The sequence below is a fragment of the Tachysurus vachellii genome, chromosome 25 (assembly GCF_030014155.1).
Source record: "Tachysurus vachellii isolate PV-2020 chromosome 25, HZAU_Pvac_v1, whole genome shotgun sequence".
NCBI classification, from domain to species: domain Eukaryota; kingdom Metazoa; phylum Chordata; class Actinopteri; order Siluriformes; family Bagridae; genus Tachysurus; species Tachysurus vachellii.
The window spans coordinates 3907800-3934699 of record NC_083484.1 but is presented as its reverse complement, the minus strand read 5'-3'; the positions used below and the strand labels follow the sequence as shown (position 1 = coordinate 3934699).

The 26900-nt window shown below is 39.8% G+C and overlaps 1 protein-coding gene across 4 annotated transcripts in view; it reads left to right on the top strand.

Moving 5' to 3' along the window:
- The window catches only part of arfgef1 (ADP-ribosylation factor guanine nucleotide-exchange factor 1 (brefeldin A-inhibited)), a 44760-nt gene that overhangs the window by 785 nt on the left and 17075 nt on the right, over nucleotides 1-26900 (top strand). For all 4 annotated transcript variants that reach the window (XM_060861237.1, XM_060861235.1, XM_060861236.1 and 1 more), the window contains exons 2-9: nucleotides 13334-13364; nucleotides 14152-14308; nucleotides 15119-15265; nucleotides 17632-17811; nucleotides 21739-22018; nucleotides 22614-22730; nucleotides 22959-23146; nucleotides 24720-24853. In XM_060861237.1, coding sequence (XP_060717220.1) covers nucleotides 13334-13364; nucleotides 14152-14308; nucleotides 15119-15265; nucleotides 17632-17811; nucleotides 21739-22018; nucleotides 22614-22730; nucleotides 22959-23146; nucleotides 24720-24853 — 1234 coding nt within the window. The remainder of the gene's footprint in view (nucleotides 1-13333; nucleotides 13365-14151; nucleotides 14309-15118; nucleotides 15266-17631; nucleotides 17812-21738; nucleotides 22019-22613; nucleotides 22731-22958; nucleotides 23147-24719; nucleotides 24854-26900) is intronic.

Sequence of the window (26900 nt, the reverse complement as noted above, 5' to 3'; positions counted from 1 at the left end):
CACTCGAAGTTAATGTTGGAGAGCCTTTTCCTCATATATTTATTTATTTATTTGAATTCAGGAAATAAATACAATAGATTATGCAGGAAAAACTCTCAAGTAGTATTTATAGAGAAGATATCGGTTTAATTTTACATTTCTTCCTTCCTGAGAAAAGATATGAAATATATGATGACTCATCTTGTACTAGTGTTGGTTTCATCCAATTACACACTTTCTGGAGGTGATACGTCCCACCCACCCACCACCAGGCGTGTGTCCTGATCGTTATTCCGTTGGGAAATAACGTTGAGAGATTATTCATTTAGAGTGGGATTTGGGTGAAAGAAACATTTCAACTCCATAATGTTGTTAAAATCTGTTCTCTCCTGAAAGTGTAAGTAATATGATTTTATCTACCACTCTAATGTGTCAGAGGTCTCCTGCCAACATCCTTATTAACGGTAGATCTCAGGTCATTTATGTGGCGTAATTCCAAAAATACGCATCGTCTTGTGGTCTAGGATATCGACCTTGTTAACGTTCGTAGGCATAAATGAATACAGCAGTGAAAAATCCCTGCACAGTTTGATACAAGACTCTTGCTTAACTTTTTGGTTCTCGATATTTTTCTAGCATGCTAAGCTATTGTCTTGTTTTTGGCAGATCTTGGACTCGGTTGGATGTCTAGTACTTTAAAACAAACCATCTTGTGGATTTTTGAATGCACATAAGTTTTTGAGGAGTTCTGGAAATTTTCATTAACACTTCCAGTAGCTTTGTTAGCAAACCAAACGTGTATGCACAAAGCTTAATGTAAGTCAAATTTGTGTTTGCCACAGATATTATCCCAAAAGATTTTGTTCGATATATACTGATGCTATCTTTTTTGATTTAACCCTCGTAATGAAGGTGTGTTTACGTTGACTTAAACCACATTGTATACAAGGGCTGTAAGAGTTTTGGGTGTTTGGTTAATCTTTTGTTTGACTACTCAACCTTCAGTGTAGTTAGCCTAGCATGCAAAAAAAAATATGTCCTCTGCCAAAGGAAGTGACATTGTTCCTGGTACTATTCTCATGACCAAAACTAGGCTTTATGCCCCTGAGGCAGATAGGTTCCTTAAACTGGTCTTTCATTTACTAAGATGGGTAGGTTGAGTTGTTGAAAGAGGGTTTCCCAGTTTCTGGAAAAGGGTTGCTGAGAAGGGCTTCCCAGGTTGCTGAGAAGGGCTTCCCAGGTTGCTAAGGAGGGTTCCTATGTTCCAAAAGAGGTCTCTACTAGTTGCTGAGAGAGGTCACAGAGTTGCTGAGAAGGGTCTAATAGTTTCCAGGATGGGGGTTCCTGAGTTCCTGTGAAGGATTCCTGAGTTGGGGCTTTCAGGAGTTACAGAAAGGGATTCAAGCGTTCTAAAAGAAATGCCATGGTCTGGTTATACTTAACTGCTTCAATGAAGTATTACTGAAGAAGATTTGCGTACCATTCTGTAGAGATTGGATGCTCTTTATTTCTGTGAGAAAAAGATGTAATCAGGCTTTTTGCTAGTGTTGTTAAGGAAATCTGAATATTGTGCTAATGTCACCTAGGCTAGTTTTTCTGTGGCCATGTGGAGAGTACGCTCACAGTGGGTTATATCGGGGCCAAGCAGAGTCTTGGCTGCGTACTCAAAGTGAAGCCAGTGGCTGTAGCGAATGTGCCAAGAAGCTCCAGAGCACAAAGTCCCAGTTCAGCATCCCCCAATGAGGGAGGGAGGGAAAATCTCGAACCAGCCTGCGGATTACACCAATGCCTCGTTTTTCACATTCCTCAGCTCCATGTTCCTTTACATCATAAGCTTGTGAGTTTTTATCGAGCAATGCCTTGTCTGCCTAGCATATTCAAATATTAGGATTTCAGAATAAGGAATGTCCTTGAAGGGGCACTGACGCCTGAAGTGCACCGGTCTGGAGTTAATGAGTTACTTGTGAATTAGGGGTGTGACAGCTATCACATCTGGAGTGGTGGTAGAAAACAGGCATAGGCGACATCACACAAACGGGTTCGAAGACGGACCAAGTGAGATACCAAGTTGTTCTCAGGTCTGTGTAAATGAGTTAAGATGTCATAAAATGAACATTAATTCATATGAGTGGCTCGCTGTATTTCTCAGACAGTCCTGTAACCTTGTTTGAGAGTGCTGCATGATTAAAGAGTTTTATCGTTAATGAGATGTGGGATGGCTGTGAGAAAATGGAAATGAGGAGAAATACAAAATCGCGTCCCTTATTTATTAGTTTTTACTTACATAAGTCATTTTAAAATACACATCTTTTCTGTTTCTCCTTGTTCTTCTTGAATATGTGGTATGTAAAAGAGCATCTTGGTTTATAATCGCATGTTTTAAATAAACACGCAAATTGTAAAAAGATTTATTTTACACTTTAAAACATTTTAGTCATTTCACATTTCATACAAATGTATCATCTCATACTTCTCTACTCCATTGCTTTCAACTTCAGTTCCTTTCTAATGTCGCTTCCCATTAAAAATGTTTGACACAATTACTTCCTGTTTTCTTTTTTCTTTTTTTTTTTTTTTAACCTTTACACGTTTTGCTTTCTAGCACGTCTTATCGCACAAATGCTGCACTGGAAAATGGTTTAATGCCTTTTAAAAAATTTAACAGAACCATAGTATGACTGAAAATATATCGAACTATAGTGCATTTTGTATAGGTTGCGGTAGAGCAGGTAAATTATGCGCATCCAAAAAGAAGGAGATTCGAACCTATTTTTGTATATGTATGGTTCATTTGGCCAAAATAAATGCCTTTAATTCAGGAAGGTTTTTACTGTCACCAGTCCAGGTGACACGGTCTCTTTAATCAGGGCCAGGTACCCTATAGATTACACAACTGAACCTGAGCCTCTGAGAGCTGCTTTTGTTCATCAAGCACAATGAGCTCTTACAAAACGGGGAAAGCACATGCTTTCTTTCCCTTCTTTTTTTCTCAGAATGCAAGTCTACACATCTTAGAGTTGGAAATCTGGGGATTAATTCACACCAAACATTCTGGATTATAGAGTTTTCCTTAACATCTATTTCAGCAGTTAACGAAACAAAACTTTCTATACATCTAACTACAAACTGCATAATTTATGTATCTATTATTGTTAAATTTATTTATTTATTCATTCATTTATTTATTTATTAAATACATGAAATAGAGCTTCATGTTTTACTTTCTTTCTTTTTTAATTTTTTTTTATAAAGAGATCCTGATACTTGTTAGTTATACATTGTTAGTATAATTTTTAAATTATTTGTCTGTCCTAAATTCTATCCTAAAGCTTGGCCAATCCTCATTTATTATTTATCGGTCATGTTGATCACCTCGTTCCTCTTTCATTCCGTCACCACAGGTCTTTCCATGTCTTATTCATAACAGTGTCACGGCTCTTAAGGTCTTAAGGCAGCGACTAGGAGGTTTAACTTCCTCAACATAGCAGCGTATTTCATTAACGTCCAGAAAGGTTTGAAACACGCAGCTAGTATATATAATATATATATATATATATATATATATGAGCTGCTCGGGGTGTGCATTTCTGTTTTTAAGTTTAGTCATCTCTCTTTAAACCTCAGGCCACTTCTACTCGTTTATTATAGTCTGATTCATCTATAAAAGAGAGAGAGAGAGCGGGGGAGAGAGAGAGAGAGAGAGGGTCTGGAGGACATCATTAAACTTCATCCACAGAGTGAATAAGGAGAGAGGAATGAATTGAGTGTGTGTGAATGGAGGAGAGCTTATAGGAGAAGAGATCCAAAGGTTTATCTAGACCAAGGATGACAATGAATTGATTTTAATTGCTGTTGTTGATACTGTTTAATGGCACACTGGGTCTCAGTATCTCCTGCAGATGGTTGATGGTGATGAGAAAATCACATTCACTTCAGCAGTAGGTTCTTTAACAGAAGGTGTCAGGATCTGACGATTTGGATCAATTTAAAAGACACCGAATGGATACAAATGATGCAGAAATCAAGTTGATTTTTACCAAAAAATGTACGTAAATCTCTTCATGCTCTATTTTCAGTACCATGTCAGCTCAGGAGAGTTGAACCCAGTTAGTGTCAATTAAAGGCTTCTAAATTAGATTCTATTGTATTTTATCGTAGTAGCTTAAATCCGTGGGCCACTGATCAGGAGGACAGGGATTTAAGGCCAATTGTTGGGCCCCTGAGATTGTAATTTGCTCTATCACAACTGATTCTGTACTCTGACCCCAGCGTTCTAACTAGAAAATATAAGGGCAGCGGTGGCTCAAGAGTTAAGACTCAGAGTTACTAATTCAAAGGTCAGGGTTCAAGCTTAAAATTTTACAGAAGCATGAGTTTTGTAAGGTTGATGAGATGGCTGGTTACATCATTGTACAGTACAACTTTTTGTAATTTAAGGTAAAAAAAAAAAATCTCATTAGAATCCCCCAAAAATGTAGGTTGGATTTTGCAACCTGATCCCTCTGGACTCGTCCTAAATCATGCTAGAGCGACTTCTGTTTCTTCTCTCAGGGGATGCTGAAAACCCTTTGGCTATGTAATCTACTGCTGTTGTAAACATGCCGCACAGTTACCTCGGCTGCCTGTCGTAGCTCGTTCCTTACTTTATCATACACAGAAGAACACGGCGTTGCTGACCAGAACTAAACGAAACGATGATTTGTTTATTTGATTGTTTTTTGGGCTCAGTGAAACCGTGATATTTTAGATGAGCTTTATTATTATTAAATGGTGAAAATTTTGAAACAGACACGTACTCTGACACGTTTGTTGTTGCACGCTTTGGTACGGCATGATAAATAATGCACCATTGCTCAGCTACTGTATTTCATACGATCTCGGGATGTGATGAATTAATCATACTTTCAGCACAAGTTAATGAGAATAACTGAATCAACACAAATCGCAGGCTCGTGGAAGTGTTAGACAACACGAAGCTGATGGAAAACATGGCCGGAGTCTAACCTCGTATCACTACAATGGAGGCACTACCCGGTAAACAAAGATGCCTACGACACAGGGTGTGTGTGTGTGGACAGATGCCGGTCGGTTTGCTTTTACGTCGCTATTTATCTTTAGCCGAAAGAAAAGGATGGCACTGTGTGGTCTGGATGTGACTTTATAGCTCCTTCTCTACGGAGTGTAATAATAAAAAAAAATACATTTTTTATTTTTTTAAATTTAACATTATTTATAATTTATACACACACAGACACACACACACACACACACACACACACACACACACAAGTATGTGCATTTAAAAAATAAACTGCCAAAAGCATTGTCCTAGCAGCAGCAGTATAATTATCCACATCACATACAAGTGCACTTTCACAACCCACATGTTGCCTCATGTGTTCAAGTGTAATTGGTGCTTTGCAGCTTCTGCTTCACAATCGACACAGACGCTTTTCCACCTCCTCCTTAACTGTGAGAAGCTGCCGATTAGGAGGTGTTTGTGTGGAAGCAAGAGAGACCACCGGCTCTTCACCTTTTGGTGTGGAATATCCGCTTGTGAGCTAATTATTAAGTTGGATCAAGCGTATAGAGGCTGCATTCTAAGCGCACCATTTCTAGGGTCATTCCCAGGATTCGTTTTGGATTTCTCCTTATTATTAATCTTATATTTTTTATAATATTTGATCGAGTCGTGGATCGTGATCCAGGCTAAAAAAAAACAACTGCAGGATTTTTCTGTAACATATGTGACCTTTTGCTTTGTTATTAGAAATGATAGGCTTTTCTTCCTTTGGATGTTGAACTTGCTACTGAATACCTCAGACCTATTATGGCATCTCGTCTTGGTTGACTGGCTGCCAATTTGTCCAGCTGTAATAATGTACAATAACCTGTGGTTCACAGTAATAACTTTCGCCAGCGGTAGCCCAGCGGTTAAGGCGCTGGACTAATGACCAGGTTGAGAGCAAATCTCAGCACTCTCAAACTACCACTTTGGAGCAAATTTCTTAACCCTGAACTGCTCAGATGTGTAACTGTGACAAATGTTAGTCACTTTGGATAACGCCTTAAATGTAAATGTTCAGTGTTCCTCCTTTCATAGTACAGGAAGCGAGGACTGTTATAACGGGAAGGTTGTTTGTTTGATTGACTCCTATGATAACTCACGAGTGCGTGAATGTAGCAGACCGTTTGAAAGGTGCAGTGTAGCATAAGATACTGAATATAAATCAATAACACCTGCGCGTTACACCGCCAGGAGACTGTGTGGTTTTGTGGTGCTTTACTTTCCATTCTTCTAGGTGAAGGCCTGACCAATTCCCGCGTACACATTCTGTCCAGGTTCCCTAAAGATCGTTAAAGCATCTGGATCGTCGTGTCTGCGGTTACACGCAAAGCTTCCACAGAAGGGTGTCTTGTTTGAAATATGCAAAACCTAGAGGCTTATTTGATTGCAGAGGTGCTGTACAGGCCTCGTATGTGACCGCTAGTGAGCGCAACGGCAACAGAGGAGCACAAAGCACCGATAATGCTTGTAGGATCGTTTCTATCGACCACACGTGACGAACCGATTTGGACAGCAAGGATGTTGAAGGTTATAGCAACAGAGCATGTTGCCAGAGAAAGCACCTAAATTCTCATTCTCAACGAACATCACGGGAGAGAAGCAAATGCAGCGGAAAGTCCCAGAAATTTATAAACAGTGTCTCAGATTGTTCACTTGTGCTTAAACGATTTCTGAGCAAACATTACTGTCTAGTGTCCTCGCAATGGGAAATACAAATTGCTCAGTGGAGACATTTAGCTGTCCCATCATGCACCACAAAGTGGAAAGTTAGCTGCAGAGAGTATAGTCGAAACGATGAAAGCTGAAAGGTGTTCAAGTCCAGAATGGTTAGTATTTATGTTGTACCTGTACTGTTGTGATGAGTCAGAAGGTGTTGGCTAATAATAGCTTTATTCTTCTGCCCACTTTCTAATGTTTGTTTTTTAGTTTAAAAACGTATTTATTTTTTTTTTTTTGAGGAAACGTTTATTTAACATTTGTTAAGCGGCTGAACTCGATTATTTTTTTTATGTCCAACTTGGAAGTATATTTATGTCCAAACCTACATGGTGTGATACATGAATCAAAATGAATTGAATCATGAATCAAAATGAATTGAATCGTGGAACCAGTATCAGGAATCAAATAGGTTTGAATTATGAAGCTAGCGAATCAAATAGAATTGATTCATGAATCAAAGTTAACAGAATCATGAATCCATTATTGTGAATCAAATGGATTGAATCAAGACTGGAGTGTGTTGTCGTACCCCGAATAGCACTAGTCTTTCTCCAACACTTAAGGATGAGCAGGGAGGGAGAAGACACAGGGAACTCGTTTATTTGAATCATGGTCATTTCTTGCTAGGAGCTGTAATAACTCTTTCTAAAACACTAATGTTTGGTAATACACCATCAGACCCCCGTGGCATCTTCATGACACTCTATCAAGAGGTGAAATCAGAAGTGAACATCTACCATCCTCATACATGTCAGATTCTGCACTTCCTGTTACTCAACTAAACCAAGTTTCTCTAAGGCATCTGTGCTTCATGCTATAATAGTGAAATTGCTCATAGGAGACCAAAAGGTCACAGGATCGATTCCCATTCATCTTAAACTGCTATGCTCTGGGTTGTGGGTGTGTGGTGTTTGATGTAGACCGATATAGACCCACAGCTTCTTCCGGAAAATTTGTGCTGATCCGTTCGGTGCTATGAAAGTCCAGATGACGGAGTACTTCACATTCCTTCCCTCAGGAGAAACACAGTGGAGCTCAGAGCTGAGCCTCAGTGTACACTTCCGCTTGTTAGTCAGCGGTTTCCTTGGCGTGTCGCTCTGTGGACTGTATATTCTTCCACGGACTAGTTATGACTGTTATGTGAACAAACTGGTAACTGTAATACCTGGGGACTTTAATACTAAGGCCCAGCTACTACAGAGAATGTCATTATTCTGGATATTTATTTACTCAAGCGCATATAGGAAGCGAAAGTGTGGTTGTGGTTTCCGCTCAGCCTCAGTGAAAACATTTCAAGTCTTTGTCCAAGGTGAACTCATAAATCCATCAGATGATTGTTTACAAACTCATCATCATCTGTAAGCTTAGGATTGCTGTTCTTGTCTGATTAACCTGACGTGGACTGCTGCTGTTGTAAGATTCTGCTTGCTGACATGCATTTCTATTCATCACAACTGTACAGAGAGATTATTTGAGCTATTATCCACTTATCAGCTCAAACCAGTCTGGTCATTTTCCTTTGAACTCTCATCAACAAGGCATGTTCACCTGACACTAATTGGATATATTTTGTTTTCTGCACTTGTCCATTTCTTAACTTTCTTTATTATCGAAGAGAGAATGCCCAGCTCTTGGCTTCCTGCTGTCTCATTATCACAGTTGTGTTTGGACTGACAGGTTGGCATTTGATTCGTTACAGAGGCAGCAGGCTTGTGTGTGTGTGTGTGTGAGTGTGTGTGTGTTTACCCTCTTTGCTTTCCCAGCTGCTCCTCTTGTGGCACACTCCGCTGCTTTCGCCTGGACCTGCTGTTTATTTTTCCCCTGAAGATGAAGATGTAGCTCTGTGTGTGTGTGTGTGTGTGTGTGTGTGTGTGTGTGTGGTGGTAAGTGTTCGTTGTCTAATTGATGTTCCGTGTAAAACATTGGTGACTGCAAGTCGCTCTCCAGGCTGCCAGGTTGTTGAGTTTATTGAATTAACTCGAGAGATAAAACCGTCCCATGTGAGCTGGAACGTACGTGAAGGTGAGAGCGGTTCAAGCACTCATTTGCTAAAACCTCTGGGATGTACGTCACATTTTTTCCACTCAAACAAAAAGCTGCCTCCGTATGTTCTTCCTCCGTTAAAAGTCAAAGCTACACGCTGAAGCAAACGAGAACTGGAACCACAAGAGACTGTTGCTTTCTCTTCTTCCATTTTCTCCCACAATTACTTTTTGGATGGAGGGGGGGTGTTCTCAGGCATCTCTCTCTCTCTCTCTCTCTCTCTCTCTCTCTCTCTATCTCTCTCTCTCTCTCTCTCTCTCTCTCTCTCTCTCTCTCTCTCTCTCTCTCGTGGCCCGTATGTTTAAAATGAACCCGAACAGGTGATTAGATTTCCCTCTTGTGTAGTGGATAGTGCAGAGTGCTTTGAGCAGGATGACATTTGGAGAAGAAATGAGATTTTAGTCATTTTTCTCATCTTTCAGCGTCATAATTCAATAGAGCTAAGACACGAGAGAGAGATAGAGGGAGAAGGAGTGATACAGAGAGGGAAGACGATCATCTTCGGCAGGTTTGACAGCGAGATGTCTGACTGTTTTGACAGTGAAGTTGAACTGGTTTGTCTAACTACTCCATCCACTGGGACACAAACCGCTCATAATTAGAATGTTTGATTATTTTGCTTATTTACCTCCAAAATAAAAATCCTTTTCTTCAGTTTTAAGAGCCGTTCTGATTGCCACTGTCACCAAGCATTTCCTGACCCTCTGAACTTGAAAAAATAAAAACGCTCACCTTCTTGTCTTTTTTTAATGTATTCATTCTGGATGATGATATTGTTTATAATGATTATTATTCATGAGCACAGTTGAATAAATATATCACATGTACTGAGTAGAAGAACAACACACAGTAGTATATATGAACATCGATTTTTGTCTGATTCAGTATGACTGTTTTCCACTTTGGGACAGTCTTCAGACAAGGTCGCTTTGCAGGTTCTAGTTTCTTGGCAACATGACAAGCCACAGACGTGATGTTCTCCTTGGCACTGTGTACGTGGCTGTAGATCTTGTTATTGTTATCAGTTGTGTTGCAAGCAGGGCCTTAAAGAACTAAAGCCTTGGCCTGACACAGAAGGCTCAGTGTTTGTGTGTGTGTGTGTGTGTGTGTGTGTTTGTGTGTGCTCTTCCATTCTTTGGATGTTAATGTGAGTGCTGGAGAGCTGCCAAGGCTGCAGTGTTTTGTGTGTGTGTGTGTGTGTGTGTGTGTTTTTGGATGAGGAGAGAATGTTTCTCCTGCAGCTCAAAGCCAATGGTTCATAGTCACAAGGATTGAAACTCAGTAAGAATGTGTATGATGGGATTTTTTTTTTTTTTTAGTTCCTGTAGTGGACTTTATATGTGCTTCGTTGGCAAAGAAATGACTAGCAAAGAAAGCTAACTGTTCTAGCTAGATACCTTCATCAGAGGTACCAAGAATCTCTCCTCTTATGAGAGGTCATACGATAAAGCATCACTTACATGTAGCACACTTTTTTCTTCAGTTTTCAGTGGGAACTGTTAGTAGGTAGGAACAAAGGTTGTCAGATGAGGAACTCATAGTCAGGAATCATATGAGGAATCATTTGGGTTTTTGCTGTACAGTGTCAACTGAGTCAAGAAATGTGAAAATAGGAATGGTCTGAAGAATCCTTTGAAAAATCATTTGAGAATTGTTTTGAGGAATCGTTTGGATTTGTCACTGTATCTGTCGTGAAAAGTCAGGAAATGAAAAGGTTGGAATTCAAGGAACTGAACAAACATATCAAATATGTTGTGAGCGTGTTCTGAAGGATCATTTGCAGAATCATTTGAGGAATAATTTATATTTGTCACTGTACATGCCATGAATAAGTCAGGAAATGAAAAGTTATCAGTAGGTTGTAGGTTGTTGGAATTGTCATAAGAATCATTCAAGGAATCTTTTGCAGAATCATTTGAGGAATCATTTGGCTTTCTCAGTGTGCCTGTGATCTGAGGAATTTAACCGGTTGAGATTTGTCAGTCCGATTGAAATTCCCTTTTTTCCAGTTGAAAATTGTCTAATTCATTTCATTCTATATAATAAAATGAAAACTCACTTCCTTGGGACTTGGTCATGGTGTACATTAACAATATAAAATAATAAAAAAAAAATTCTCCTGGATAAAATGCTTTTGATTCCAAAATCTAATTGATGAAGTGAACATAATGAAGAAAAGATAGCTGTAGTGATGCTGACAGCGACGCTCCCAAGCGCAGTTTTAAAAAAAAATCCTTCGGTTCCCTCCGAACATTAGCTGTAGTAAATAGTAAGTACTTAACTTATTTATAAAAGCACTCATTTATTGCTCACTTTAAACGGAAATGATGTTGCGTTTCTTTTCCATGTTGCAGAATCACATTTTCTAATTAGGAAGATTCGTTCCTAAGCTGTCCCTCATTACAACTTCAACAGAATATATTTAGCAATAACCGATTAACGTCCCCCAACACCGACTATCCTGTTTGAAACAGCTTCATTGAGCTGGCTTAGAAACATAAAAGCAGCTCAATTTCATTGGATTTTAACAAGCAGCAGTGAGAAACGCTACAGCTTGTTAGCGTCTGCTAGTTTATAAACATAAATGTAGTGCATCAGATACGTGCTCAATAAAAAACCCCTTATAAGAGATTCTCACTATGGGAAATGCAATTAAAGTGACCGATTCATTACGTGAACAGCGTGTTGGAGGAAACTGCATACACACACACACACACACACACACACCAGCTAATTGTTAAGTACAGTTTTACAGTTGGCAAACCTTTTTTTTTTAATTCTGAAAAAGGTGTTTAATTCCATAAATGATATATAATACAGATTGACACTGACACAGAGAGAACAGGAGATGTGTTAGCGCGTGTTCAGATGAAATATTTTTTACATTTTGTTCAAATAGAATACTCTATAATATTCTTGTCTTTGCAAACAGATCAGAATGTAGCTAAGTTTTACAATTTCGTAACAAATAATAAATTGAAGTTGAGAAATTTTGTAAAAAATGTTGTTTAATTTTTTTTCATTTTATTTATTTCTTTATTGGAACTAACTTATTTAATTTGATTTCTAACAAACTGCTGGCAGATGATTTGATGTGGAAACATTTTCATTGTTAAATGATAAGTTGGTGGGAATCTATTATTTTTGTGTGTGTTTTTTTTTCAATTGTTTAAAAATTCATTTGAAGTCACTTATTTAAAATCTCTACAATTATTTTTTTAACTGGTGAAATTTGGTACCATTTTAAATCTTTACATTTTAAAATAGGACTTTTCATGGGGGCACGGTGGCTTAGTGGTTAGCACGTTCGCCTCACACCTCCAGGGTTGGGGGTTCGATTCCCGCCTCCGCCTTGTGTGTGGAGTTTGCATGTTCTCCCCGTGCCTCGAGGGTTTGCATGCATGGTAGGTTGATTGGCATCTCTGGAGAATTGTCCGTAGTGTGTGTGTGTGTGTGTGTGTGTGTGTGTGCGTGTGTGTGTGCCCTGCGATGGGTTGGCACTCTGTCCAGGGTGTATCCTGCCTTGATGCCTAATGACGCCAGAGATCCCCGTGACCTGACGGGGATCCCCGTGACCTGAGGTAGTTCGGATAAGCGGTAGAAAATGAGTGAGTGAGTGAGAATAGGACTTTTCAGATTTTGAGCTGAATCTTCAAAAAAACATTATTTTTTAGTGTTTTCTTGGCTCTGAACTCCAAGTATTTTATTGAACACTACCGATTTCCAGGCAGTCAGTTACACATGTATATTGTTATTAATCATTATGTAATGTATCACTGAAACAGCTTGACGTATCACGGTCTTATATTTCTGTCATGTCGCCCTCCTCTGTCCCAGGTAATGAGTTCAGCTCTGCCTGTGTCCAGACTGAAGCCTGAGACCCTTCTCTCTGTACTGCTGTGTTACTTCCACTTCCACAGCTGACCTTTCTGTTTCTGTCCCTGAAATTCTCAGGCTGCTGATCACCGTGTGCTTTTAATCTCCACCTGATTAAATCGTGCCGTTGGCCACAAAGACAGCTGTCAATTGTTTTTTTTTTTTTATTTTTTTTTTTTATTGATTTAGTTTCTTTTCGATTCGAAGGCCACCGTCTCGTTCCCTCTCTTCCGGCTGTCTCTTCACACCTTCCTGTGAGTCTTCCTCTGTAGTCGCTGTTTGAGCTTTTCAGGCTTTTTCCCTGTTTGAAGTCGCTTGCAGCAATAAACACACAGAGCGAGCCAAAGCATCTGTGTGGAATCCTAAACGTCGTACCACGTTCTTTCTCTCTGTAGCATCCGTCACGTCCGATATCCGGCTATGGGATTTTATTCAGTTTTTCCTTCAGGATGTTTATAAAATATACATTAAAATCAGTCAGTCAAATAAAACAAACAGATCCTGAGAAGCTGAAATTCGGAAATGGGGGGAAAGAGCAGGAACGTCACTGTAGATTTGGTTTGAGTGCTTTTATGTAATTGAATGTTTCGTTTGCTTTATTTGTGATGTTGCTCATCTTGTGTCTGTCTTGTTTTCTGTCCTTCACAGAGGAAATAAAAGCAGAATCGGAGAAATTAAGGTGAGCAGAATTTTGTTTATTTTATAGACTTCTCTCAAAATGCTTAATTCTAATAGAGCAACTTGGGTTCATCATTTTCTTCCATCATGTTTTCTTACCATCATAATTATCCCTCTTATTTCCTCTTTCTCTTACTTTAACATAGAGAGATTTCCACTCGTCTTTTTTATTTTTTTATTTTTTTTAAATATATCTTTTATAAAAGAGCAGGGACGAGGTGCAGCTGCTGTCTTCTTCTCCCTGGTGATCCTGCTAAAGCTTCATTTCCAGCAATTAAAAACGTGACAGGTCAAATCCTTCTGTCACCGGATTAATGAGCCAGGATAAAGGAGAGAGAGAGATGGAGAGACAGAAGGGGAGGGAGAGAGAGAGAGAGAGAAACAGAGGGGGAGGGATAAAGAGAGATTGTGAAAGTCATAGGGGAGAAAGAGGGAGGGAAAGAGAGAAGGTGTGGGACGAAGAGAGGGAGAAAGAGAAAGATAGAGAGACAGAGAGTGAAAGAAAGCAGAAAGAGGAGAGGAAGCGAGGGTGCGATTGAGAGTAGATGAGTGAAGAGAAGAAATGCTGTTATCTTTTCCTCCTCTCCTGATTCCTCCAATACTACTGAGTGTCTCTGTCTATCTTTTTCCTCCCTTCTCTCTTATTCTCATTCTCATCCCACTTCCCTTCCAGCTTCCTTTCTCCTCTATCGGCTGTTTAATTCTGTAAAGATTGCCGCTCCGCTCGACTGCTCTGCCCCAGACTTGTTGATGCAGTCGATTCCATTTCGTTTTCCTCTCTCGTTTAGCCCCCCTGCAGGAGAGAGCAAGTCGAGTTCCAGTACCCTGCCTCCCATCAAATCCAAGACCACCTTCATCGAAGCGGATAAGTACTTCTTGCCGTTTGAGTTAGCCTGTCAGTCCAAATGTCCTCGCATCGTCAACACGTCACTAGACTGTTTACAGGTCAGTGAGATCTCCAGAACCTGTTATCAGCTGTACAGGTGGACGTACGCTTACACCGCTAACGTGTCACTCTGTAAACATTTCACTATCATCTTTCTGTGTACTGCATTAGGAATAGAATCGGTACAAAAAATTGTATAAGAGAGTTTGAGTTTTAACGCAATCAGCCAATCGGCTGTCAGAAGCGTAGAGCGAATACGGCTCAGTTAACTTAACGGTTACCAGAATGAGGGGAAAAAGCCTTATGTGACATGGCTGTTAGATTCTGATGGACTGGTTTGAGTATTTCAGAAAATCTCCTGGGGTTTCATATTCTGAGGATACGGTTTGATACCACTGTGTACAGCCGTGATAAACAGAAAAGCACATCCTGTGGTAGGCTAGTGGTTAAGGTGTTGGGTTACCAATCGGAAGGTTGTGAGTTCGATTCCTACGTCCACCAAGCTGCCACTGCTGGGCCCCTGAGCAAGGCCCTTAACCCTCAATTGCTCAGTTGTATAAAAAAAATGTAAGTCGCTCTGGATAAGGGGGGTCTGCTAAATGCTGTAAATGTAAATATCCCACCAAGCACATCATGCACATTGAGCGTCACCTAGATCACATTTTATCCCATTCTCGAGTGACGTGGGTATTAACTCTAGCTCTTGAGTTGTAACTGCATGATTTTATGATTGCATTGCTGCCACATGATTGGCTGATATCAATAATCAGTAAGTTTAATGAAGTATAGTATACTTTACTGCAATTATCCACATGTATACTGGTTGTGCAGGCTTCGAGGTTTCCAATTTGTCCGTTTGACTTCCACAGAAACTCATAGCTTACGGTCACCTGACTGGCAGCACACCGGACAGCACTACACCAGGGAAGAAGCTCATCGACAGGATCATCGAGACGATCTGCGGCTGCTTCCAGGGCCCGCAGACTGACGAGGGAGTTCAGCTTCAGATCATAAAGGTTCTTAACAGCTTCTACTTTTAGACTTTATTTGACTCCGATGGAGTGAATATGTGAAACCAGGCACGTTTTTTACGGCTTCTAATAAAGTCAGGGTGCAGAAGAGCTGATCTCAGTTAGAGTTTGGCGTTTATGGGATATTGTGTATTATATTGGATTTGGAATGGGGTTACAGTAGTAAGTGATATCGCTTCAGTACAGTTTTGTTTGTTTTTAACAACAGAGAGCAGTTTTACAGAAATCTTGATAATCATTCCTGATTAAAATATGCTACCAAGTCATGCCTCAGTTCCACCGAGAGCTCAGCAGGAAATCTCGACAAACACTCTGCTAGTTGCTAAACTTGCAGCACTGCCACACAATCCACCCACGATACCAGATACAAGTCACTTCCTGTTATCACTCACCATAATAACAGCTTTAAACATAATTTACTCACAAAGCTCATGTTTTCCACTCTCTTAGAGGTAATAAGCAAAAAAACGCATTTTGTCATGTCATTCAGAAACCGGATTGTGTGCAACTGTCTGTCATGAAAACTTTCCCATGGTGGAAAACCTTTATTGTTTTAAACCCGAATCCTACCGAATCAAACATAAATCGATTCATCCTGGTGCATACCGAGTTGATTCGAATACGTTCACCAGTGTATTGAGAGTATTCAATCATTGTGTATTTGTCATTTGAGTTATAGTAGAGAGAGAGAGACGGAGAGAGAGAGACGGAGAGACAGAGAGACGGAGAGACAGAGAGACGGAGAGAGAGAGACGGAGAGACAGAGAGACGGAGAGAGAGAGACGGAGAGAGAGAGACGGAGAGAGAGAGAGACAGAGAGAGAGAGAGACAGAGAGAGAGAGACAGAGAGAGAGAGACAGAGAGAGAGAGACAGAGAGAGAGAGACAGAGAGAGAGAGACAGAGAGAGAGAGACAGAGAGAGAGAGAGAGAGAGACAGAGAGAGAGAGAGAGACAGAGACAGACAGACAGAGAGAGAGAGACTGAGAGAGAGAGACTGAGAGAGAGAGACTGAGACAGAGAGAGAGAGAGACAGAGAGAGAGAGAGAGACAGAGAGAGACAGAGAGAGACAGAGACAGACAGACAGAGACAGACAGACAGAGAGAGAGAGACAGAGAGAGAGAGAGACAGAGAGAGAGAGAGAGAGAGAGAGAGAGAGAGAGAGACAGAGACAGACAGAGACAGACAGACAGAGAGAGAGAGACTGAGAGAGAGAGAGACTGAGAGAGAGAGAGAGACTGAGAGAGAGAGAGACTGAGAGAGAGAGACTGAGAGAGAGAGACTGAGAGAGAGAGAGACTGAGAGAGAGAGACTGAGAGAGAGAGAGACTGAGAGAGAGAGACTGAGAGAGAGAGAGACTGAGAGAGAGAGACAGAGAGAGAGAGAGAGACTGAGAGAGAGAGACAGAGAGAGAGAGAGAGACAGAGAGAGAGAGAGAGACAGAGTGAATGAGAGAGACAGAGAGAGAGAGAAGTATTCTTATATGCTACAGTGCTTTTTGCTCCTGAGGTGTACATTGTGATCAGAGTAAACAGGGACTCCAGCAGTTGTAGCACTGACAGCAGAAATAAAAGCCAAAGCCAGTCACATCATGGGAGGTTGATGCATCTTTTATAAATAACTGCCCAAACCTGTAATACTCCTACTGACAAATTTGTACAATGTCACTGGTCTAGAATAACATTACAGTCTTTATTGTATAAGCAGACTGAGGAATGCAGAAGGAGTCTGTAACCATATAGCAATATATATATATATCTATTCTTAGGATGTGGAAAATGACTCATCATGTGATCAGCAAGAAAAGGGTTTGCACTGAGGAGTACGTTAATCCCTTGTGGTGTTAGTAACCTGAGGACTTGTCAGCTTTAATTAATGTTATTTCATTTTACTTTTACACAACATGTCTGTTGTGATGTAGGATTTTTTATTTATTTATTTTTTAGTATTTTAGTCATTTGTTTGTTTAGATTTTTAATATTTCTTTTTATTTATCTATGTTTTTAGCTTCCTTTCTTGAAGATGAAAAAGACAACAGCAAAAAAGCCATCAGTCTCCAAAGCTGAATACAATTCAGAAATAGTCAAGCAAGCATCAGATCACTTTAGCATGATTTAAATTCAAAATTAAAGCACTTAGCCAATGATGACATTTTTCTGTTATTATACACATTCAGATAAAATGATGCACATCATGGCTGATTGATATAATATCTGGCAAGTCTTAAAAAAATAATAATAATCTTTTGCACTGTAGAATTTTTTGACAAGCGGTGCAAATAGTTTTATGTATTAACTGTCGAATGCGATAGACTGATCTATTTGAAACGGTCTCTTCCCTCTTCGTCCTCAGGCCTTGCTGACGGCGGTGACCTCCCAGCACATCGAGATCCACGAGGGCACGGTGCTGCAGGCCGTCAGAACGTGCTACAACATCTACCTGGCCAGCAAGAACCTCATCAACCAGACGACAGCGAAAGCCACACTCACCCAGATGCTCAACGTCATATTCGCCCGCATGGAGAACCAGGCCGTGAGTCAAACCTCAAACCCGTCAGTCGAAATACCCGCCGCCATGTGGCCTTGATCTAACCTCTTCTTTCTTCTTAATTGATACCTCTTTCTCCTCTTCCTCCTGTTCCTCCTCCTTTTCTTTTCGAACCCTAGCTTACAAATCACAAGATCAGTTGGTCTATGGCGTCCAGAAAGCGTGACCGTCAGGTAAAGAGCAAGAGGGTCTGCCTTGAGTTTGCTTGATCTGAATTTTTTTTTTTTGTGTGCTTCATCTGCTTCATATCTCTATCTCTATCTCTATCTCTCTCTCTCTTTCTTTCTGTATCCGATGTGTGCCTGCGGTGTCCATTTTTGCCTGCAGTCTCTCTTCTGTCCAAACCGATGCCTTACTTTTCAGTTGTTTGAGATTTGAAGTGTGCGGATGTAACGCTAGGGTGTGTTTTTTAGTGTGTGGGTTTTTTTGTGTGTGCTGAATTTATACTGCATGAGGATGACGAGTTGGGTTTACTGGGATCATGATCATTTCACCCCAATCCAGATTTTTTATTTATTTTTTTTTAATTTATAATCATAATCACAGCAGCAGCGTCTGTTTCATATACAGAGTCGAACATCGACATGACTCAGGTCACACCATCGACGATGAGCGTTCTGTGTAAACTGTAAGCAACTCGCACAGCTCATACGCCTTAGGCTCGCAGCGCCATATGATTAGATCAGATATCACAACAGAATCCAATCTGTGGTGTCGCTATTGATTCGTGTAATGGTTTGAGAAATGAGATCATCACTTGATTGACTCCTGAAGCCTTTTCTCAACGACGTGTTAAAACGGGCTGCTTGTTAAACACTGACCCTTCGCACCACACTCCATATCTCCAGGTTTTAATGACAATCACAGTCCACGCTTCATTATTTCACACATTCAGAAATAGAACTTCTGTCTAAAACTGTCAATAAAGTGCAACAAGGATCCAGTTGTAGCATTCTAACTGAAGTTGAAGGTAATCAAAGTGGGCGAAGATATTAAAATGCTTCCTGTTGTGTTCAGCATGGTGTAATTGTAGAGCCTCATCTCAGAGATGTTGATTTAAATATTCATCTAGTAGTAAAGCATCCATGGTTTGTCCAGTTCCTGAAATGGACCGAAGCTTGTTTTGCACTTTGAGATATGTGCTAGAAAAATATTTCCACTGGAGATAGAAATAGAGTGTCTCTCAAAGTTGCAGTTTTTCGAAAGCGCTAACAGCCCTCTTCTCCATACCTGACCTCACAGATGGTTAATGTTACTGTGATTGGCAGAGTTGAGTTGAAAACATCGAACCTGCCCTTCCGTATCTATATGGAAGCTCAGTAAACCGATTAGGTGTAGATTTGTTTGTCTATGGCGTGTAGCCTTCCCCTGATTTTATCTTGCTGTGACATTCACCGTGTGAAGAAATTGTGTTTAGACATCTTTAGTCAGACTTCCTCATTACACAACATGAACTTTGCAATAACAAAACAAAATCCTTTCCATGATTTCTTTATGAAATATATATTATTCTCTTAAAGATAAGGTTTGAATGCATCTCATATCGACTCATTTTTTGGGTTCCCAGAATGTCCCCACCGTCATTTCCTCACACTTCACTTCAGTCTGTGATTGAGCCATATAAGAATCTCAACACAGGTCTTTGTGAATAATAAATAACTTACTCCCTCTATAGCCTTTCTCTTTGTAGCGCTTTAAGCAGTAAAACAAATGCAGTGAAGACAAATAGGACCAGAAAAGTGGTGGCTCTGATTACTTGACCATTACACAGCAGCATAGAACCTCATGTGGGTTTCGAGGTTTCAGGGCAATTGATCTCTGGGTTAAAAGAGGACATAGTAAAGAGTTACTCCATGACAAAAAAAAAAATCAACAACACAGTTGCATTACCTTATTTCAATCATTTCTGACCTGAAGCGAAATACTGTTGTTTTTTCCAAATAGTTTTTGGTGAGCGGAGCTTATTTACTTTTTACACATTTGTACTCATCTATCTGGCACTCATTGATCAGCCTGAGACTGTGAGACAAGTATTTAGTGCTGGGAAGCACACAGTAATGTGTAATGAAACTTTTCCTGAAGGTTTAAACGCTCGTCTGAGGCACAGAAGCTTGTGGTGATTAGTGGAAGGGTTGGACGGAGTCCTCCATGAGCTGCATATGAAACGCTGCTCTCCTCACCGCGCTCTGCACCTCCAGCACTTCACACTCCGTGTCACACTTCACAGCTAATTATCCCAGCCAGCCCACACAGACTGAATATTCCATTTATAATACGCATTGTAATTAAAAATAATTATCATAGCACGTCCAACACATGCAATAAAGAGGAAGAAAAAAATAGTTCAGGAAAGTTATCTACGACAAAGTAGTGCATGTGTCCAGTGTAATGTGCTCTCTACACTCTACCTCATACTCAAGTGTAGCTACAGTAGTCTACAGTCTCTGTGATTAACTGTGAGAGAAAGCATCCCTGTCGACCAGAGAGCACACATGGTTATCGTTTCTACGGTAACAGCGTACACGTGTGCTCGTGTGGCTTGTATAGCAACGGATACAAAGACGTGTGTGGGCTCTAATCCTCAGCCAAGGAGAATTTCTCTGTAACACAAATTGCGTATTTCTTCTTATTAACTTTGTGAGAGAAAAACAAGACGGTGCTAAGGGAGCAACTACTTATAGCAGCTTTAACAGACTTGTCTTGTTCCATGGATGCTCCTAAATATTAAACATAACCATGTATGGGGAAAATTGTCATGGCAACAGTAATAATTAATTTTTACATGATCCATGTAAATCCAAAATCCAGCAAGCTCCTACTGTAGATACTCAGAGGAACTCGCAGATTTTCTGCTCTTTTAGAGTTTTACACGAACATGAGGACACTGATCATAGACAGTAATTGCATATGTGTCTTCATTGCTAGAAGTTTAAAAGAAAAATCCTGTGCTAGCAATTTCTTCAACTCGAGTAGTTTTTTACAGAAAAAAGGCACAAAAAAAATTTTTGGTCGCAGTAACAAAACAAGAACAACTCTGGACTGGTTTATATTTACGTTTAATGTACATTTACATTTACAGCATTTGGCAGACGCCCTTACCCAGAGTGACGTACATATGTGCTTAAATCTTTAACATTGAATACATTAATGCTGGCTCACTAGGTTACATAATTAAGATACCATGAGTTTAAAACATTTGTTCAAAGTTACAATGGAAAAGTGTCAGGTTGTTTTTTTTTTCTTTCTTTTTCTTAAATGCAAAAGGTAAGGAAAGAAGTGCTAGTTGAAGTGTTTCCTTCAACTAGCATATAAAATACATAATACTTTGTGTCCCACATCATTTTTCTTTAGTGTTGCTTAAATCTCTCTATTCAACCTTAAAATGAGTAGAAAAAAAAAATCTGTAGATGGAAATAAATATAGATGGATTTTGTCTCGGCTCTCATTAGGAGTACAGCATGCTAATAAAAAACAATGTCCATTAGTGCCATCTTCACTACTTCACGAACCTGACGTCACGTTAGCAAACCCATCTGTGTTTGATTGACTGAAGGCAGAATTGTGCTCCATCCCTCCATCACATCAGATCAAGCATGACTGCTCTGCTCTTGACCGGTTTATCAGTTTAGCTGCATGCAATCGACAGTGAACATAGACGAGATACGTATTTCCCTACATAGACTGGTGCTACAAATCTCAGGCTTATATTTAGTCCTTTTTTTTATTACATTCGCCGGAGAACGCAGATGTTTGCTTGCTGCGTAGAGAAGAGAAGTGGATGCTCCACAGCGTGGCGTTGCCCAGGGGAATGATAAATACCGTTTACCAGCCGGTAACAGAAGCCTGTGTGTGTTTGTGTGTGTGTTTAAATAGAGCCCTTGTGTGTTTTCATGTGCGTGCGTGTGTGTTCAGCTCCAGGAGGCGAAGCAGATGGAGAGGGAGAGGCACAGGCAGCATTCTCCACTCAGCCAGCAGGAACCCGAGTCCCCACAGCTACAACAGCTCCCAGACACCCCGGCCAAGAGCCAGAGTCCATCAGGCCAGGAGGTCAGCGCAGGGTCAGGGGTGGAGGGCGCCCCGGCAGAGCGCGAATCACCCCATTACGAGAGCCCGGAGCCTGAGAACGGCTCTGACTTTGGTCCTGTAGAGAACGAACAGACAGAAGCAGACCAGGCCACAGCAGCAGAACAGAGTAAAGATCTTTCTGATCTTTGAGCTTCCTTTAAGGAGCTACTTTTTTATTATTATTATTATTATTATTATTGCTTTTTTTTTATTATTATTATTTATTTATTTCTTTTTTAAATCAGAAAATTTAAAATGAGAACATAAATCAAACTACCAGTTAAAAGTCATTATGTGTAATTGAACTTTTTATCTTTAATAACCAAGCTGCTAAACTGAAAGGCAACACACAAAAATGAGAGCCAAAGGACAAATTATTTCTTAATGTATTTACTGAGTTATAACTGTATTATTATATGTTAGGAAAGTGCAAACACTTTAAAGAGGAGCAGATGGTGTGTGAACAAAGATATTCATATATATGGTTATGTTTCTGTTTTAGAAACTGCCACCACAATGCATACACTGAATTCTCAAGCAGTTAATTAGGAATATTTTCATTTTAGGAATAAGGACCAATAGAGGAAAGTCTGAAAGTAGAGAGATGCATATGATTGTGAAATTTGAATTATAAAGTGAAGGGGATCGTTTAAAACATAGTCGGTCATCAATCATCATATCAAGACAGGATGAGATGATCAGGTGCATCGCTTTCTCTGTAGGTGCGGCTGAGCATGGTTCACAAGCTCCCGTAGAAGAGGAGAACGTGAATTATGAGGAGAAAGCTCAGGAGATTGTGCAGACTATACTGCAGGAGGTGGTTAGCACTGTGGCAGGAGGTGAGATCTCTCATTCTTGGTTTGTACGTTTCTCTTCTGGGGCAGTTCTTATCTCCAGCTCTTTTTTGCTTTGGACAGCTTCTGTGTTTAATCTGTTTAAGATGTTCTTGTCTACATTGTTTTGTTTGGATATAATTCAAGACTGTAAACATATGGCACAGCAGGTGGCATTCTCATACCCATGCGTCTTAAACCAAACTAATGGACCTTTTCTTTGATTGTGTTTAGATGCTAAGGAGAGTGGAGGGGGGGAGGTGGAGCCAGAGGCCACGCCCACATCGCTGGAGGAGGAAGGTGGTCTGAGCAGCGACAGTGAGAACGTCCACGCTAACGGAATCCCCGGCACGCCCATCTCCGCCAGCTTCACACCATCCCTGCCTGACGACAGACTGTCCGTCTCCTCCAGCGACACTCAGGTGAGTCTTTGAATCGTCTGATTGGCCATTGGACAAAATGCGTTCATCAGTCTTAACGGGCTTTTTTTTTTTTTTTGGAGCTCTTATTATCTAATAATCATCGTTTCCTGAGTCTACTCGTGTTAGAGCAGAGAAAACGCCGAAACATGCAGGACCCAAGAACCAGGACTCTTAGATATCTTTGGCACTACGTAAAACTCCTTCTTCTCATTTTCCTGACACAATTTAATTTAACACCTATTTCAGTCTCTCAAACAGTGTCACGTTGCAACAAATGACATTAGTAAGTCGAGATATCTTGAATAAAGTCAGATTGATCTGTATTTTTTCCTATTATAAGGATTACAGTAAACCAAATATAAGCCGATTAAACCTGCTTAGCATTTTACTAAATATATTAGGTCAATAGAATAAGAAAATAAATATTACTGTACTATTTATTTATTTATTTATTTATTTATTTATTTATTTCATATTCACTACAATATGCTCACCACACTTTTTGACAAGTGTTTTGACACTTTGCTCATATTTATATTAAATTGATGTGTGGAACTATATGAAACTACATCATGCCATTAATGAGGTTCATTTATTTATATTGGGTACGAAAACAAACCCAAGCCATTACCATGACGAACATACGTAACATATGTAACGTGTAGTGACTACAAACCTCAAACAGGAAAATTCCTTGCACTGGTTTTCCTGTCAGTTTGGAAGTGCTGTTGTTGTGTTATAGGAAAATATTCCATGCCACGGCTGGTGTGTTACGGCCCAACGCACCATTTTTGCATGGGCTTGCATCAGTCACATCGTGCACACACTCACCATACACCTTCTGTACCTCAGGAAAGTTTTAGACATGACCTCCACTAGACGGCACGTCAGAGCCGAAACATCCCCGTCCGTCTGATTTCCAAGTCAAACTGTAAAATAGCTAGTAATTTCATGCATATTGACGTTACACACACTCCTGTGTCTCTGTGTCTGTAAAACTTTGCACTGTCATCGGAAACATTGTCATGAGCCGTGTCTCAAACCGAAAGCTCCGACCTAGAAAATCCAGTGTTAGTACTTAATAAAGGTCTTGAATAGTATGTGGTTTAAGCCTAAAAGACTAATATAAACCTTTACATATAATCAAAGTACCATTTTCATTAAACATAACTAAATTGTGAGAAAAATACAAAATATTTATTTATTATAATTTGTAAAATATTTAAATGACCCCCAAATTTGCATCTGTAATATCACATTCACACCACGTTTATATGTGTAATATAATAAGCTTTTTATTTTTTACTTTACATATATTTTAGTACAGATTCGGCAAACTTTTAACTTAACCTCTAGCTCAAATGTTTCAAGACAGCACACATTAACTATGCAGAACAACTCGAATGCTGTTTGAATTTCTTATGAATGTCCCTCTATTTAGGAATTATATATAGTATATATAGCATTAATAATAATGTCAGAGAGGTTACGTCAACATCATTAACCATGGTGCTAAAATCGTCTAGCAGTCCACGATCTCAGTATTTTCTATGTCTTTCTCTGTTCACTGCAGGAATCTGGTGCTCCAGCAGGACCTGCACCGGGTGCGAAGTTCTCACACATTTTGCAAAAAGATGCCTTCCTGGTGTTCCGCTCGCTCTGCAAGTTATCCATGAAGCCCCTTTCAGACGGTCCACCCGATCCAAAGTAAGCCAGCTTGAACTACAGGTCCTCTGTAAAGAAGCCATTTCCTGTAAAAGAAGACGCAGATTTGATCAAAGAGCAACATTTTAATGGCAGACATGGTCTGCTCGATGGATTCACAGAGGAATCGGATTATCCTAATAAGATAGCAGGATCTATAAGTCTGGTTTCTATCGTTTGTCTGATTTGATTTAGCATGTAGCATTCGTCATTATTACCGTCATATTTATCCTAGCGGTCTACTTCTCCTGTTATATACCATAGCGCTGCTGAATTCTCGATTCCTATTGGTCAGAAGGTGTTAATACATTTTCTATAACAGCTGCTTTGGAAGTATCTGCTTCAAGGTATAGATAGAAAGAAATGCGCTAGGACTGATACGCTGTTTTTGAGAGGAGACGTTTATGGAAGGAGTCTCCAGTTTCCGAGTTCCGCAGTTTATCTGTTTTTAGAAGAAATCTATCTTATAACATAGGGCGATAACAAGACAATAAAGCGATAACAGATACATCACATGGAAGTAGAAATGGATAAATAGTACCACATTATGGTCTTTCATAATAAAAATGGAATTACTAAGTTGCTACAGTATAAGTGGAATAAAACACTCAGCAACTCTGTCGTTGATTATTATCCTGTGCAGCATTAAAACATCATAGAAGAGGAACGCAGTGAGTGCAGTGTGGAAAAAGCAGCGTTGCTTATCAGACTCTCCAAACAGACTCTTTGTTTGTTTTTTTTTGATAGTTACAGCCAAAAATACTTGATTTTGCTTTCTTTTTGCTCCAACTTTTTTTTTCTTTTTTTTTTTCTTTTTTTGGAAAACTACACAGAATATCACTTGGTTTGCATGATTTTGCTTTAATTTCTGCGGTCACAAAACCACCTGGAGGGAACTGGCTTATGTTGAAACCTATAATCCCTACTCCAGTGAGTAAATTGGTCTTGTTCATTCCTCCATGTCATCAGAGACAGAAAAAAAAAATCAATACAAGCTTTATTTTTCTGCCTATGTTTGAAAGTCACAGCGTTCTTTCACCTCTGCAGATTTACATCCGAAAGCTGCCGTGCTCTTTGATTTACATGCACCAGAGATTTCCCACAGTGATCCGTGATGCTCATGTACGCTTTCAGAAGTGTGTTATAAGGTGTTATACTTTATTACATAGCAGAAGAGGTTTTAACGAGGCTCTGAATGTACCCGGTTTACACTCTTGTCTCACTATTCATACGATCCATTTCTGGCCTTTGTTTAGATTTAATGTACGGCGCAGAATGCTTACTTATCCCCAAAATGAATCGATACTTCTCAGCACCAGATTAATTGCGTGTCTGTTTGTCAAAACTAAGTGGAGGTGGAAACTTTGGAAAGAATCTAAAGTATGATGTTTGTATTCAGGGAACGACTGCAAAGGTTAACGCTTAATACTCAGCCGCCCACTCGAGCTTAAAGACTTCTACAGCACGTCTGTTAAGGACTGTCAGACTTCTTTTTTTCTACAGTATTTAGTGCTCTATCTGGTTTATCGGGAGCTATAGTTCTTACCGCAGTCGGCTTCCTGCAAAGTCGACTACACCCTCTATAATGAGGACCCAGAAGTGTTCTTCCTCAGTAGGTGTTGAAAATAAGTCATTCGGGACGCACTTGAAATACCTTCTGTCAGTCCTGTCTTTAATGGCCATTTAAGAGGAAGTTTTTCAGCACTTTAAGCCTAGACAAACCGCTTTCTTTTAAAGACTTCAATTCAGAATGGAGTGCACTACTATGCTAAACTTAGCTGTGCTACATATGTTAGCATGTAGTTTTGTGTTCAACTGTGTTTTGTTCTTGGCAGACAAAAAGTTATTTCCATCCAGAAAAAAAAAAAAACAATAAACATGTGCTTATTGAATTTTATTTTTTATTGGGTTTTTCATTTTTCGAGTACAGTGTCATGCATATGAGCAATCCAAGGCCTCACAGAAAAGGTCCCAGTATTCCATTATTCAGTATTCAGTCAAACAGTATTGTGGGTAATTGTCATTATCATGAATTATGTAACATGGATTT